General features: G+C 36.9%; 1 protein-coding gene across 1 annotated transcript; it reads left to right on the top strand.

Annotated features, from left to right (window-relative positions):
• The first annotated feature begins 9344 nt into the window (after positions 1–9344).
• LOC139726656 (sulfotransferase 1B1-like) lies at positions 9345–15614 on the top strand. The gene is made up of 6 exons (XM_071637644.1): positions 9345–9528; positions 11660–11919; positions 13176–13293; positions 13718–13815; positions 14536–14719; positions 15505–15614. The coding sequence occupies exons 1-6, from the start codon at positions 9372–9374 to the stop codon at positions 15612–15614; spliced, it is 927 nt and encodes a 308-aa protein (XP_071493745.1). The 5' UTR covers positions 9345–9371.
• Positions 15615–15917: the final 303 nt, after the last annotated feature.

Consider the following 15917-nt stretch of genomic DNA (forward strand, 5'->3'; position numbering starts at 1 on the left):
TATGGACGGAGGAATATAATCCGAGGCGAGTTAAAACAGTCGAATCATATTTCAAAACAAAACAAGTCGATCGTCCAGGCACTGAACGTTCATGTGGTACGTCTCATAGCACGCTAGATCCTGGTTTGTGTATAGAGAAATTCGTATTATGATAATTTGGCGCAAAACAAGCTTTTGACCCCGAATAACAGCAACGCAGACAATAAAGAAGAGTGCCAGTACATACTGTAGTAGTTACACCGTTCCGTTCACCATTCTTTCCTCGGTTGCAAAAGGGGTCCTGCCTCTCTCATTCGATGAGTGGTAGACAATATCTATATCCCATTATTGAAGGGGAAATTCATCCGAATGGGTATCGCTGTAAGCTACCAGTCGATTACAATACTGCTCGCGAGTCAATAAACGGGCACGAATTTATCCATCCCACCAATACACAGAATTGATTGATCGACTACAAATGATGCAGCGCACAGCCTTGGTAGCCAGCATCACCCGGTTGCCATGGTGACCACTTTCATTCACTCTCAGCCGAATACCTATAGACTTTCTATGGGCGGCATACCAACAAGTAGCCGACATGAAATCTGCATTAATCGCTACGTGATGACATTTATATGATTTGGTACATCTGGTGGCGTTTCCCAAAGCTCCAAGATATTAAGTGCTGTTGTAAATGCTGATAGAATACGCTGTTAAAGCATGCACTCTGCCGACTGTGAAGAAAACGCGAGATTTCAATCATTACAGCCTCTTAAAACATTGGTATGAAGATATTTGGCACATTTTTTGTTGTTGATACAAACATATTTCATTATTCATGTACCAACTAAATGTGTCTCCTGTGGCATCCACACAATCCTGCAATCATGTAAATTACGTGTTCATACCTCAAAGAGCGCAATAATCAATGATCTTGACACCGTCGTCATACCGACTTAAAATAGTTAAATACGCAACGTCAGTTTTGTTCTTGTTGTTTTTTTTAATTTGTTTGCTTGGCAACACTTAAACATACACGTTGTAATTGTTATATAAAAGCACAGGTGACTAGGATACAAACTCTGGCTGTTTGTGAGAAATGCAAGGAGGAAACAAAAAATAATGGCAACATTATCGTTAATACAACTAGTTCCCATATTCGGCACCGCAGCGTTTAGTCTCTTTAGAACTTCACACAGACCCTGAAAATTCAGGGCTTTAAGTACTAGTATGCGCTTTTGTGTAAATTGGCGTTATTTTGGAGGTGTTTTGCACACAACGCTTAACCCATGCGTCAAAGAATGACTATAGATTGATATATTATTAGAAATAGTTTTACAGTATACAACCGTGCACTTGACTTTCGTCATACCAAACCTCAGGAATAACGAACCCTCGTAATAACGTCACTACTCGTTTCAATCCCTTTTTCATTTTCAGATTAAGGAACATGAAGGTTGTATAGAGAACTTGTGTGTTTTCAAAATAATGAAACTTCGGAACCTTACTTTATTTCTGGATCAAGGTACCTTCGGAATAGGAAACATCTATAGTCCAGTCAAAATAGGGTTTCACCCACCACTAATTGCAACAGTATGAATTCCACTGCAGTGCAACTTGTTATGGGCTCCTAAACACCATACTAAAAGTCCCAAGAAATCCAATGGGGTAAAGTGGCTAAATTTGCATAATATGCAAATTAGCTCCATAATGATAAAAATACAGTGTTTCCATGAAAACTATGCTTCTAGGTTTCAGATTGGAAAACCGAAAGTGTTTTAACGTATGTTTACAATGTCAGCTAGTGCGATGCAAACATTTCCATGGACATGATCTGGGCCTCATTTGCATAATATGCAAATTAGCTCCCATAAAATTTGATAAAAATACAGTGTTTCCATGAAAACTATGCTTCTAGGTTTCAGATTGAAACACCGAAAGTGTTGAAACTTATGTTTTCAATGTCAGTTAGTGCGATGCAAACATGTCTATGTACATATTCTGGGCCTCATTTGCATAATATGCAAATTAGCTCCAATAATGATAAAAATACAGTGTTTCCATGAAAACTATGCTTCTAGGTTTCAGATTGGAACACCCAAAGTGTTGAAACATATGTTTGCAATGTAAGTTAGTGCGATGCAAACATTTCCATGTACATATTCTGGGCCTTATTTGCATAATATGCAAATTAGCTCCAATAATGATTAAAATACAGTGTTTCCATGAAAACTATGCCTCTAGGTTTCAGATTGGAACACCGAAAGTGTTGAAACATATGTTTGCAATGTCACTTAGTGCGATGCAAACAATTCCATGTACATAATCTGGGCCTCATTTGCATAATATGCAAAGGGTACCGAGCCAACGGAATATTCAAATACACCAAAGTGCCCGATATGAGCATATCAAGAGTGTTCAAATGTGACATTTCAGTTTCTCTTCACCAAAAACAAACTTTTCAGCATTAGAAACCTAGCATGAATAATTTTAAGCGAATAATAGTTTGTTATCAGAAAGATAATGATAGCTTATCCATTAATTACTTAGAATCAAATAATATAAACAACTGTCAACATCTATAACTTGTCCAATTTTGTAATTAATGAACTCTATTTGGAGAGGTGCTTATTCGAATCTGGATGATTCAGCTCTTGCACCCTTGAGGGTTTTGAGATATTGAAGATAGCACAGTCAAAGGAAACTCTGTGGGTAGTGACCAAAGTTACCCCTATCGATCATATCCCCACGGCCATTTGCAAAACATGCATCAACCAACGCGATTTCCGTTGTTCTAAGCGTACAAGATTTTTTTTTTAAGTCGTTTGGCCGTCTAGCAAAGACTATTTCTATGAAAGTATATCTTTAAAAAGTGGTGCACATGAGTCAAAGCGACTCGGAGGGAGGTACCCGAATTTATCCCTATACCCTCACAGCCCGGTACAAAACACAGTATATACACGTGAATACACCCTCTATAACCCTCTATAACGTCCTTTTCGTTTCATTTCCATTAAATTTCAGTGGAAGTTATAGAAGAATTATTGTTCTACAATATCTATAAGATGAAAAGGTGAAATCCTAAAGGCAATGAAAAACATGCAGTATATACAACAGCGAAAAAAATGTTCCATGGGTACATGCCTCTGAAAAGTTCTTCCGCCTGTCTAGCACATACTCTTTTATTTTCGTAAAATGCAATTCAGGTAATACAGGAGACGTTGCTTTACAATATCTATATTGTCAAAAAGTTGGACATTCAAACGCAAGCCCTTGAGAAGTGCCCAAATCACCCATACCTTGACCTTCGTGGTCCCAAAACAGGTTAACAAAACATGCATTATATGCCGAAGCAAATTCAGTTGTACATGCACGTAGAAAGTCGTTTTGCCGGGTTGTAAATAAAAACACTTTACTTTTCATGATTTTTAAATGGTAGAGACACTGCTTTACAATATTCATATAGTCAAAGGGGTGCACACTCAAAGGCCACCGAGTGGGATGTGTTCAAATCATCCAACCCCCAGGGCAATATAGGAAACATGCACTATCATTTAGCACGAATATGTTCCAATTTTCCAACGGTTGTACAGCAAGTGCCCTATTGTTTTCAAGAAATGCAATATAATTGAAAGAAGAAAAAATTGCTCTACCTTAACTTTATTGTCAAAAGGGTGAACATTTCAAAGCAATCCCTTGGGAAGCGTCCAAAATTACACCTCCTCTCAAGCCCCGTAATTACAACACACGGATACTATGAACGCAAATACTGATGTTCTTTGGTACATGGTTTTAGAAGTAGTTCCGGCAATACAGCTACACACTTTTATATCGATGAATGTCGTGGAAATGATAGAAGAAGCATTGCTTCACAATATCTATTCAGTGAGAGGATGCACATTAAATTCCAATCCTGTGGGATGTGCCCCAAAGTACCCCACCCTCACGGCAATATAGAAAACATTGAATATCATTAACGCGAATATACTATATGTTCCAAACGTACATGTTTCAAACTTCGATCATGCCATGCAGCATGGGCACTTTTGTTTTCAAAAATACATTGTAGTTAATAGAGGAGACATCCCTTAACGATATCCATATTCTCTAAAGGGTGAACATTAAAGGACAATCCCTTGGGAATGGTCCAAAATTACACCTACGCTCACGCACCCTTAAGACAAAACACAGATATTAGCAACGCAAACACCGTTGTTCTAGCGTGGATGGTTTTAAAAGTAGTCCCGGCAATACAGCGAATACACTATTTATCAATGAAAAGTTATGGAAATGATAGAAGAGGCTTAACCTTACCAGATCTATACAGTGAAGAGGATGCACATTAAATGGTAACCCTGTGGGATGTGCCAAAAATATTCAACCCTCACGGCAACTTAGAAAACATATAATATCATACAACGCGAATATATATATGTTCCAAACGTACATGTTTTCAAAATTCCATCGTGCTGAATAGCAAAGGCACCTTTGTTTCCAAGAAATGCAACTAATTAATAGAGGAGACATTGCTCTACAATAACTATATTGTCAAAAGGGTGAACATTCAAAAGTAATCCCTTGGGAAGTGTCCAAATTCACATCTACGCTCACGCCCCCTTATTACAAAACACAGATATTAGCAACGCAAATACCGTTGTTCTAGCATGAATGGTTGTAAAAGTAGTTCCGGCAATACATCAAATACAATTTTCATCGATGACAAGTTATGAAAATGATAGAAGAAACTTAACTTTACAAGATCTATACACTTAAGAGGGTGCGCATCAAACGGCAACCCTGTGGGATGTGCCAAAAATACTCCACCCTCACGGCAATAATAGAAAACATATAATATCATATAACGCGAATATATATATGTTCCAAACGTACATGTTTTCGAAATTCCATCGTGCCGTATAGCAAAGGCACTTTTGTTTCCCCAAAAAAATGCAACTAATTAGTAGAGGAAACATTGCTCTACAATAACTACATTGTCAAAAAGGTGGACATCCAAAGGTAATCCCTGGGGAGGTGTCTGAATTTACACCTACGCTCACGCCCTTTATGACAAGATACGGATATTAGCAACGCAAATGCAGTTGTTCTAGTGTGAATGGTTTTAAATGTAGGTCCAGCAATACAGCAAATACGCAAATTTGCTTTACAAGATCTACACAATAAAAAGGGTGCTTATTGAAGGGCGACCCTGTGGCGTGTGCCCCCGAAATGCCCTTTACCCTCTTGGCAATATAGAAAACATATAATATCATATAACGCGAATATATATGTTCCAAAAGTACATACTGTCAAAATTCGATCGTGCCTTACAGCAAGGGTATTTTTGTTTTCAAGAAATGCAATGTAATCAATACAGGAGACATTGCTTTACAATACTTATATAGTTAAAAGTGATGCACATTTAAAGCGGCCCCTTGGGAGGCGCCCAAAGTTACCCCCTCAACCCCGCGTCCCCATATGCAAAACGTGCATTGTGCCAACGTGAGTACTGTTGTTATGAATGTACTCTTACAGTTACCGCTAATTTGCATTTTATGTAAATTATTTTTGTACGACCAATTCGAAAAGGCATCTATCGTGTTCATTGACCTACAAAATATAAGTTTATACATTTAAATCTTTAAAATTGGATAACGGGAAGCTGAGATCTGTCAATTTCCTCTCATTTCAGGTGCTAATTTGCATATTATGCAAATTTTACTAAATTGCCCCGCTGGATTTTTTGGGACTTTTAGTATGGTGTTCAGGAGGCCTCAACGACTTGCTCTGCAGTAAAATTCCTACTGTTGCAATTAGTGGTGGGTTACCCCCTAAAAATCGCTAGATTGACTGGACTACTACCGTTCTTAAGCGCGAAGAGGTCAGATGGAGCTACGGATTGACAAAAAGAAGTTGCATGAAGGAAATCTCAAATGATTTATATTGCACGTAAAGTAGCTGTATATGAAGCGATTCTTTGGTGTAATTACAACACGTATTAATTCATTGCGTATTCAAATCGTTTGTATGAGGGTGCACATAAGTATTTCAAGTAGGCCGACATTGTACCTCGTACAATGGTTTGTGTGAGGGTATGCGTGTGTAGGGGGAGGGGGTGGAGGGGAGGGTAGGGGAATGCACTAGCCAATGGGTCTTGACTCTATCCTGATATAAAGATGATGGTTGAAATTTACGCTGTCTTCTCGTTAAGCCCAGAGGTTCCGTCTGTATCGTCAGAACAAGATTTTGTTTTCCATTTCCTCCGGAATGAGATTTGCCAAGTTTTGTTACAATCAGATCATGGGTGACAAAGAGGAACTGAATTGCCAATATAAAACGAAGCCGGCTGCACAGTAAATGATAGGAGTATATCAATCAATTCAAGCCGTAATTCTAATTACATGTCGGACTTTCACGTGATTACACTTTCAGTGCGTATCTCGTACACAGCAAGATGAAGATGCTCTCAGGCCAATTTCCTATACCACTTAGCATGCCGCCTTAGCTACCCATCATTGCCACAGAAACGAAGAATCAAATATCTCTGTACCATACGACTTACCCGTCCTACTTAAGATCCATAAAAAAGTAGTAAAATCAAGATTTAAACAGCGGACGCAAAATTTTCAAATGGTGAACTCGAAAATTTCATTTGGCTTCCTTGCCCAATGCCTGTCATGTTCAGAGTAAATGCAATTCTTAGTATCATTCAATTAAAGAATAAAGAATTAAGAATAATATAAAAGAAAATAATGGAAGATATTTGATATGATTTGATATTCACAAAATACATGTAAATGATGTGTATATTATGGAATAGTCTTCTGTTTAACTTTTGCTATATGTCACATACATTATCAGTGGATCGTCATCAAAGCTTGACTGGGATCGACGTCCAGTATGGATAAGTTATACATCTATGTATACATAAACAATGATACAATAAATCATTGTACAATTCACTGTCAGCAATTTTCAAGCTTAGGGGAATGATATAAGGAGAGAGGGAGAGAGAGAGAGAGAGAGAGAGAGAGAGAAAGATAGAGAGAGAGAGAGAGAGAGAAAGATAGAGAGAGAGAGTACAATTAAGAGAGGGGTTCTTTGCATCATGATATTAAAAAGCATACGTATTGTGAGAGCGCTGTGGCATAGTGGATAAGACTCCTGACTTTCAATTGGAAGACCCGAGTTCGAATCCAGCCCACTGCTTACATCCTTGGACAAGATGTTTTCATCCACCATGCCCCTCTCGACCCAGGTGTATAAATGGGTACCTGGCAACGCTATATAGGGTAATAATAATGGCAGGGCCCTCTGGTAGAGCAGTGCGAACACTGAATAGGCTACCCTGGATAAAGACAATATTATCATTATTATCATTATTATTATTATTATTATTATTATTATTATTGTTATTATTTTTATCATTATTGTCATTATTATTATTATTATTATTATTATTATTATTATTCATTACAAATTTATAATCCTGGTACATGGATATCGTGGAAAGAGTTGTTACCATGTCCACGGGAATTCTCTGTTCGCATGACAAATTTAACTTGTGAACCTTTGGAGTACAGGCGAGAAGTAGGCATGGAATATAAAAAAGTGACATATTTCTTTAGCACGATTTTGGTTTTGTTTTGGTTTTTTGGTATCTTTCACAGACCATAATTTCAATTCAACACGAGCCTCCGACAAAACTGCAGGAATGAATTTGAATAGACAGCCACTAAAGACCTGAACATTACCCCTCAATACCGTACAAATTCACTTACATACCACACACTTCATGAAATTAGTGCGTGATGCTACTGACATGTATATGTGCAGATGTGTATATTAGAATTTTCAAAGCATTTTTTTTGGGGGGGGGGGAGGGGGAGGGGGACTTTTTTGCCTTTACAAATAAATTTGGTTATTATAGTGATTATTTCTATTACTCATGCACAGATCATAGCTACGGTTTTACAGCATCACTTATTCATCCCCTTATTCATTGTTTCAAGTTCCAACGGGAAAAGAGAAAAATATTTCTTGAATTCCCCTCTTTTAAAAGGAATATATATTAGCACTCGGTGATGAAAGTTTACGGTCGATGACAGTTTCGCGACAGAGGGCAATTTTCCATAAGTATATAATGTGCATAAAGTAATTACTAATCAAATCTTCCTTCCATGCGTATGTGTGTGTGGAAGGATTTTCCGCTTTCGCAGTATCAAACTTCATCAATAAAACCTTACACAAGTTCATAGGTGTATGTTCTAGGTGTGATTACAGTTTGAGCGTTGTCAAGCATAATATTCTTGATTGAACTTTGTATAATTTCATTGCTGATAAGTTTGTTTCGTTTTCAATGTTGAGAGATGGCCTATACTATTAAATCAAAGTGCATTAAAATGATACTTCTGGTTAGAATAAGTCCTTCATGTGTCTGGGTGAGACGAATGATAAACTAAATAAAAGATAACAAGGTTAAAATGTGTCATAAAAATGTTACATCGAACTTTGCTGATTTGTATAGCATCTATTTGCTTTCGGGCATTTTCCACTCGAGCTTCGCTTGAGTTGACCTTAAAGTTTTTATGCCTAGATATGATAGATAAGACAACTAGACGAACATTAACCAGCATATAGGCCATGACACTTCTGCGTAAGATACTCTTCTGTATATGATTTATTGCACGAACTGCACGATCGAAGTCTGGGCAAGCAAAACAAATATTACCTTCAGAACCTTTGATCGTACAAACATGATTTTATAGACATGGTTGCAGAGGCCTGATTAACACTCACCTTTCATGACATCGGAATCATGTGTTTGCTTGGAAGTGCAGTGTTCGGTCACTTCGTCTATATCATCGTGCGCAGAGAACATTCCTTGTATTAATTTTGCAGAAATATTCTTTGGACCACAAAGGTAACTTGCTCTCATTTATTCTGTGATAAAAATCATCTCACAAAATGTTTCAGATAGCATGCATCTTTATTCCAATAGAATGTGATTATTCAAAGTCTGTTGAAAGAAATCAAAGGTAGGCACGAAGATATGAAGTTCGAATAGCTTTGAAAACACGCCTGTTATTCTTGTTATAGCGGTGCAGTCTCAACACAGCCTATATAGTTAATACCTTCCCCCTTGTGTTTTATTTCTCTTCGATGTTAATCAAGTTAACAGGCTCAGATAGTGCCATGTAGATGAACATAAACTGTCAAAAGATTATTCATAAACTTGTCAACTTGAAATGGAATAAACTAGTACCGTGGATACGCGGTGGTAATACATAGAAGTAAAGAATGAAACACTGTGTTCCATTAGATACTTGACTCTCATTTCTTAGATTTTATTCATAACTCTCCCACTTAGGGAAGTCAATACATGTGTTCCAACGATGGCTGAAGACGCTCGGAGTAAACCTGGGATTTTCTTTGAACACTGCTACGAAGGCATCTGGTACCCGAACATCGTTCTCGACTCCAGCATCGAAGCCCTTCGCTCATTTGAAGTCCGGAGCGATGACGTATGGGTTGTGACCTTCCCGAAATCGGGTAAGTATTCTGTTATTGAATTAATGAGCTGCATACTGTTAATTGTTGAAGATGTCCCAATGTGTTGTACAACAGTATTTACAACATGTGAATGTCCAATGAGAACATTATACAGTATACATATCCATACATGTATTGGGTTTTCTTGAAAAATAAAGGAAAGAAAAATGAGTAATGGCAAAAGTAATTTTTCCAAACAGTTTGCTCTGCATTGGTATTTCAATGAAATTGACTTAAAACACAACTGAATGTGAAAAAAAAAATGTATCGAATCCAAGCAAAAAGCAATGTTAACACTGATGTGTCACGTCCGAAACACTATTTTACTACAATACAAACATCTGTTGCTTTTCAAACTAGCAAGACTTTGTCTAACTGCAGAGAGATGATGTAAAAAGATATCAAATATGAGTTGCATACTGAACATAATACACATACATGTATTTTGAAACTCTACTCCCCATTTTCACTCCGTGGATGAGTTAATGAATAACACTCAGTTATCCCAATCCTAGGTTTATTTTAGGCATACTTGTGTCTTGTGGGCCAGTATACAGGTCCATACAGTAATGTTAGTTGTGGTTCATTCTATATCTTGTACCCTGTAGATAATAATGATACAAGGAAAATGAGTGGACAAATGTATATTGCTGTATCTGGTTCATTTGCCTAAATAGGTTTTTAACACGTCACGTCCGAAACACAGTTTGTTTACTTCTTTTTTTTTGTGCTGCAAAATGTACAAATAAACCTGAGCTGACATAATTCATGCATACATATAACCAGTGTGTTGTGATGAAAGTCAGACAAACACCTATTTGTCTGGTAAATCTGTTAGTAGAGAACCTGACTTGGAAGTCATCATGTATATGTTTCGAATGTGACATACTGTTTGGTACGTGACATGTGTCATCGGAAAACGGAAAATTCACAGAAAATTTTCATCAAAAAACGAACACTTTCCTCATTTTCACAGAAATATTTGATGATACAAGCGGTGATTTAGAAATGGTGAAAACTGTTCGTTTACATTTTTCGGTACTAATCATCTCAATTTAAAATTTGTTTCGGACGTTACAAAAAGTTAACGGAAAATTGGTAACAAAAACGCATTTTGGCATGTGTTCTTTTAAAGCATGGGTTATACCAACATAACTGCTACATGCAAATCTACACAATGTCCATGCATTCAACAATGATTTTGATGCTCTCAATGCGAATTTCCTTACTCTAAGCACTGATTCTATAAGACTCTAAATTATTGACGGAAAATGTCACGTTCGCAGCACTAATTCAAAGGTAGTGTCATATAACGTACATATGGTATTTTGTAGTGTTTCAATGGTGATAGGTATTTAGTTTGACTCCTCTTCTTCTTCTACAACAGCTATAATAAGATTTTAATTTTGGAAAGCTTCAATACATAATATTGATTACCCTAAAACCTTGCAAATTTTTTCCCGGAAGAATGACAATTTTGGACCACATATGCCTCCCTGGTAAGGAGATGGATTGACCACAGAAGTTTGTTATGCTTTTGGAGGTAGCACTTTTGTTGCCCTTGCAAACCAGCAAAGGAAAAGGGTATACGACTTTGTACTTATTTTCTATAGTTCAGTAAGTAGTCATTTTCAAACTTTGCCATTTATCTGAAACAGGACCATATAATACAATTGATACACAATCATAAAACAAGGCGAATACTTTCCAAACACGAGACTTTGCGGAATTATTAACGTCTTTGTCGAGTTATAAATATTTTGCGGTGCTGTGACTAATTTGAAGGGCGAGAAATAAAAAATAGTAACATCGTAATTTAACTACTTTGTAAGGGAAAATCTGGCTTCTTGATTGACAAGCGAAACTGAACACTACAGTCCTTATTTATGACTTTGGCTGTTTAATACAAAATGTCTCGAATTTGTGTGTGTGTGTGTGTGTGTGTGTGTGTGTGTGTGCGTGTGTGTGTGTGCCTTCTGATTTTACTGGGAGGGAAGGCGCTGAGACTATACGCTAGCAATACGTCCAATAACGGATTATGACTGTATAATATGTAACATAATACATTGTCAACTAAAACACTTTGAGTGTGCTTCTCTCTCTCTCTCTCTATCTCTCTTTCTGTTTAAAGGAACTCACTGGATGATTGAAATTGTCTCCCTTATCTTGAACGATGGTTATCCCGGAAAGGTCAACAGAACTTTACATTCATCTGCCGCGGAGATGATTAACATGGATCAGACTTTCCCGCGTACTCTGGACGAACTGGACACAGTGAAAATGGACATGACGCCTTTTTTGAAGACGATCGAGGAAGCGCCCTCACCGAGGGTCATCCTCACCCACCTTAGGCTCAATCGTCTGCCAAAAGACCTGATGAAAAAAACCAAGGTATTAGAGGTTGACAGTTGAAAAAGACAAAAACTCGCTGATCATAAAACAGTCACATATCGCTGGCTATCAAGAACAAAGACTCTCAAAGTAACGCCTTTGCTCAAAGGAAGAACATAGTTACTATAACACGACTGCAGAAATTTCTGATTCTATAATCATTTCGGTATACTACCTAACGACAAAATGCGAAATGTTACTTTAAAGGTACGTCAGCAGTATTGCAATCTGAGAGTTTCTGCATCACTAATCGCGGTCGGTACGTGATATCTTATAACCAAATACATCGATTACAATAACATCGGACCAGTACAGCAACTGCAGCATATACATCACACGAACTGAGTGAATATTGCATTGCGTATGTCCGTATACCGTATATCCCCTCCCCCCCCCCCAAAAAAAAAAGAGAGAGAAAAATACAACGGGAATCTTTGCATTGATGACATTAAAAATGGTAAATCAATCCAGATATAATTTCAGGGTATGAAACTATAACTTAATACATTTTACAGAAAACCCCATGCGATTTGCTTCAGTGGTCAAAGAGAAATAAGGAATTTTGTAGAGCATGTCAGAAATCCAATAATTCCCTCAAAGTTCTGTCCATTGTGTTATGCAGTTCCAAGAGCATCCAAGTGCTAAATTTGGAAGAATCACACCCATGACATGCTTTACAACAATCCCAATTTCTCTGTAACCAAATCAAATGAAATTGAATGGGATTTTCTGCAAAAAAAAGCTAGGATATTATATTTTAAGAACATGAAGTATAAGCATTTAGACAGATCAATCATACTGACATGCAGTTATCAATGCGAAAATCCGATTGTATTTTTTTTTTTTTTTTGGGGGGGGGGGGAGGCTACTGCACCTTTCGATCGCCACGTACTCATCATTTACCGTTCTTCCTTCCCACTACTGAACGGGAAATTTATCTTAGTTATAAAAGTCTGGTCTTGTATCTTTTTTTTTTCAGCTTATGATCTCAAAATACTCCCAAACATATTTTAATCTGGGAAGACCGCTCCAGTCATTCAAGTTTCTTGGTAGAACCTTGGTGTATTGCAAGCAAATTCGAAATAATGGCCTGATGGAAGAGGAACCGTGAGCCCTTCTGAGATTTAATTTTTTACCTTTAAACAGATTTGGTCTGAATCTTGGTACAATTTTTGTTTGTTTGTTTTTTGTTTGTTTGTTTGTTTGTTTGTTTTTGCAATAAAGCAGCGGCTATAGAATAATGTTTTTCACTGCAGGCAGTATACCTCGTGCGCAATCCAAAGGACGTTATGACCTCATGGTACAACTTTCTTTCACACATGGACTTTATGCCTATGACATGGGAAGAGAACTTCCAGCAATTTCTAGCCGGAGGTAAGCATTTCTGAACATCTTATTATGTTGTAATGTTTATACCAATTTTCCGTTCAAAATAGTGAAATAATATATTTACAGTGTTAGACGATAAGTGTGTAATCTGAATATAGGTGGTTAATATGCCTATGTATTTATATACGTAAGATAGCAAGTAATCAAAGTAAGTAGAAAACAAAAATCAAACAAAAAATTACTCCGTATTTCCGAATAGAAATACTTGCATTTGACATGTGCTTGGAGACAGGAAACTCTTCATCCTAAATTTGAAATATCTTGCTCGCCATTTCAGTTTTTGCCTGTTTTTAGTTAGTAATTATGAGTGGGTCAAGTCCGAGAATTAGTGAACAAAACCCAATATCCAATTTAATCGCGGAATCTCCAGTGGATTGTGATTTCGGTGAAAACAATTTTCTCTATTTAGAAATGGAATGGGGTTCTTGGCCAGACCATGTCAAAGACTTCTGGGACATTCGTGAGGAGGAGAACTTGCTTTTCGTTCACTACGAAGACATTTTGAAGGTACAATATTACACGTCGAGCGTTTTACGTTTCACGATTCAAGGCCGTTACGATCGTTGGATCCATTCATAATGGTTATTATCTTCATGCTTGTCTAAAGCGATGAGCAAAATTGATAGCACGTGATGCTAAGTATTATCTTGAGTTAGATTCTCATTTCTCTACCGTGTCTATATACAGTGTACAAGCATAAAACACACGAGCTTTCAACTATATTTTCGGAGACATTTTATGTGCAAGGAAATGTAGCAGCTTTGATATAGATTATGAATAAATGTCTCTCCTCTACCTTTATAGAATAGTAAACTGAATGATCTAAAATTACTCGTTTTCATTGAATTTCCTTCACAATTGGTGATTTTCCTCGGATAGAATTAACACATTTTGATTGGATAATCAGTGGTCCGTTTCATTAAAGTTTTATGAAAAAGTTTTGGGTTATAGTACACATATTTTTGAGGGTTTTATGTGTTTTTTTGTGTGATCAATTATCATACTTCCTTGTAGCTTTCGTGTTATTACTCCTTGTTTATACACTGTACAACGCCATGTAGACTTCCAGTCACATGAATCGATTTCATACAGTTTGTTAAATTTCGACTGTTTCCGGTCAAATCTTTGTCTCCAAATTTTCTCATTGGTCGTGCTTTGTTTGTGCCGTCCCCTTTCGTGAGCCTGATGCACTTGTATGATTATATCACCGTGATTAAATTTCAACAGGATCCAACGTTAGGAATCGCAGCGATCGCGGAACACATTGGGCGCCCTCTATCGAAGGAAGCTCTACAACGGGTTGTTGAGAGCAGTACCATGTCTGAAATGAAAGCTACCTACCGGAAAATGGCGGAATCTGGATTGTTTTATCTCACAAAAGCTAGTGGTCTCCTCCCCTTCCTGAACAAAGGTATTTGTTTAAAAAATCTCTGTTTCTGGCTGTCTAAAATTTGTCACGTATTATAATGACCGGGGTAATAATTTGAATGAGCCTTCAACATTCTATCGCCAGAGAGGATTTTTATTATCTTTATTGTTATCATATAATAATGATAATAATGATAACAATAACAATAAAGATGATGATCATGATCATGATAATGATAATAAAATAATAATGATAACACTTAAATGTTATACTGATAATGATGCTGCTACTGCTGCTGCCGATGATGCTTATCATTAATAAGGAAATCGTATACCAGAAGTTGTGCAGTATGTTTTCAGGGGCCAAACAAAAGTGACACAGAAAACAAATTGGAAATTCAACATCTGCAATGACATTGTTATAAAAAACTTATCTAGTGTCTTCTTCTAAACACAACTAAATCAAATAACACAGTTTACTCAAAGAATAAAACTAAAAATTGCAATCATATTTCATGATCTTGAAGATGACTCTACAAGTTGAAATTATATCAAACAAACAGAAAGTCATACAGATAAGCTAATGAGCTTGAGAAAAGTAATTCCTTTTGACTATGTGGGGTTATGATGCACTGATATTATGGCCTCATATGTTGTATACATAGCACGATTCATAGTTCTTTTTTTTTGTAAAAACATGATGAAACTAGTGTCCGTTAGCTTTCTATAAAAATAGAATTTAAATTGTTAAATTTTTAAATGAAATTTTCCGGTGTTCCTCGTCTTGATTTCTTCACTTTGTTTTTTAACATGTGTCTTATCTTACAGGCCAGGTCGCTCAATGGAAGAGTCGCTTCTCTGTAGCAGAGAATGAGATTTTCGATGAATGGTACAGGAGAGAGATGGCGGGAACAAATATTCCGATTTCTTTCGAGTGAATAATGCGCAACAGTAAATACACTCAGCAAAAAAAAAAAAGAAAGAAAGTAAACGCTTTTTCAATTTTATATTTCTCATAGAATATTTGGCTGACAGCTGATGTATTATATACCGTATTAAAGGTAATTTAACTGGCTATCAACCTGGTAGGTCAACGAAAAGGAGAACTTCTCGCATGAATGAACACTTTTGTTTTTCTCTTCCAGGGCACAAAAGTAAAAATTGCAAAACTGAACAAGTTGTCATTCATGCGTATGTGCTCTCCCACACATAGAACATTAAGAACAAACAACACATTTCAC

Source organism: Diadema antillarum, unplaced genomic scaffold (genome assembly GCF_040938485.1).
Source record: "Diadema antillarum isolate AM-2024a unplaced genomic scaffold, OU_Dant_1.0 seq00000094_RagTag, whole genome shotgun sequence".
Lineage (NCBI taxonomy): Eukaryota > Metazoa > Echinodermata > Echinoidea > Diadematoida > Diadematidae > Diadema > Diadema antillarum.

Coding starts and splice junctions, on each gene's coding strand:
- LOC139726656 (XM_071637644.1), top strand. CDS start 9,372: ATGGCTGAAGACGCTCGGAGTAAACCTGGGATTTTCTTTGAACACTGC. Junction 9,529..11,659: donor TGTGACCTTCCCGAAATCGG/GTAAGTATTCTG, acceptor TTCTGTTTAAAG/GAACTCACTGGATGATTGAA. Junction 11,920..13,175: donor ACCTGATGAAAAAAACCAAG/GTATTAGAGGTT, acceptor TTTTCACTGCAG/GCAGTATACCTCGTGCGCAA.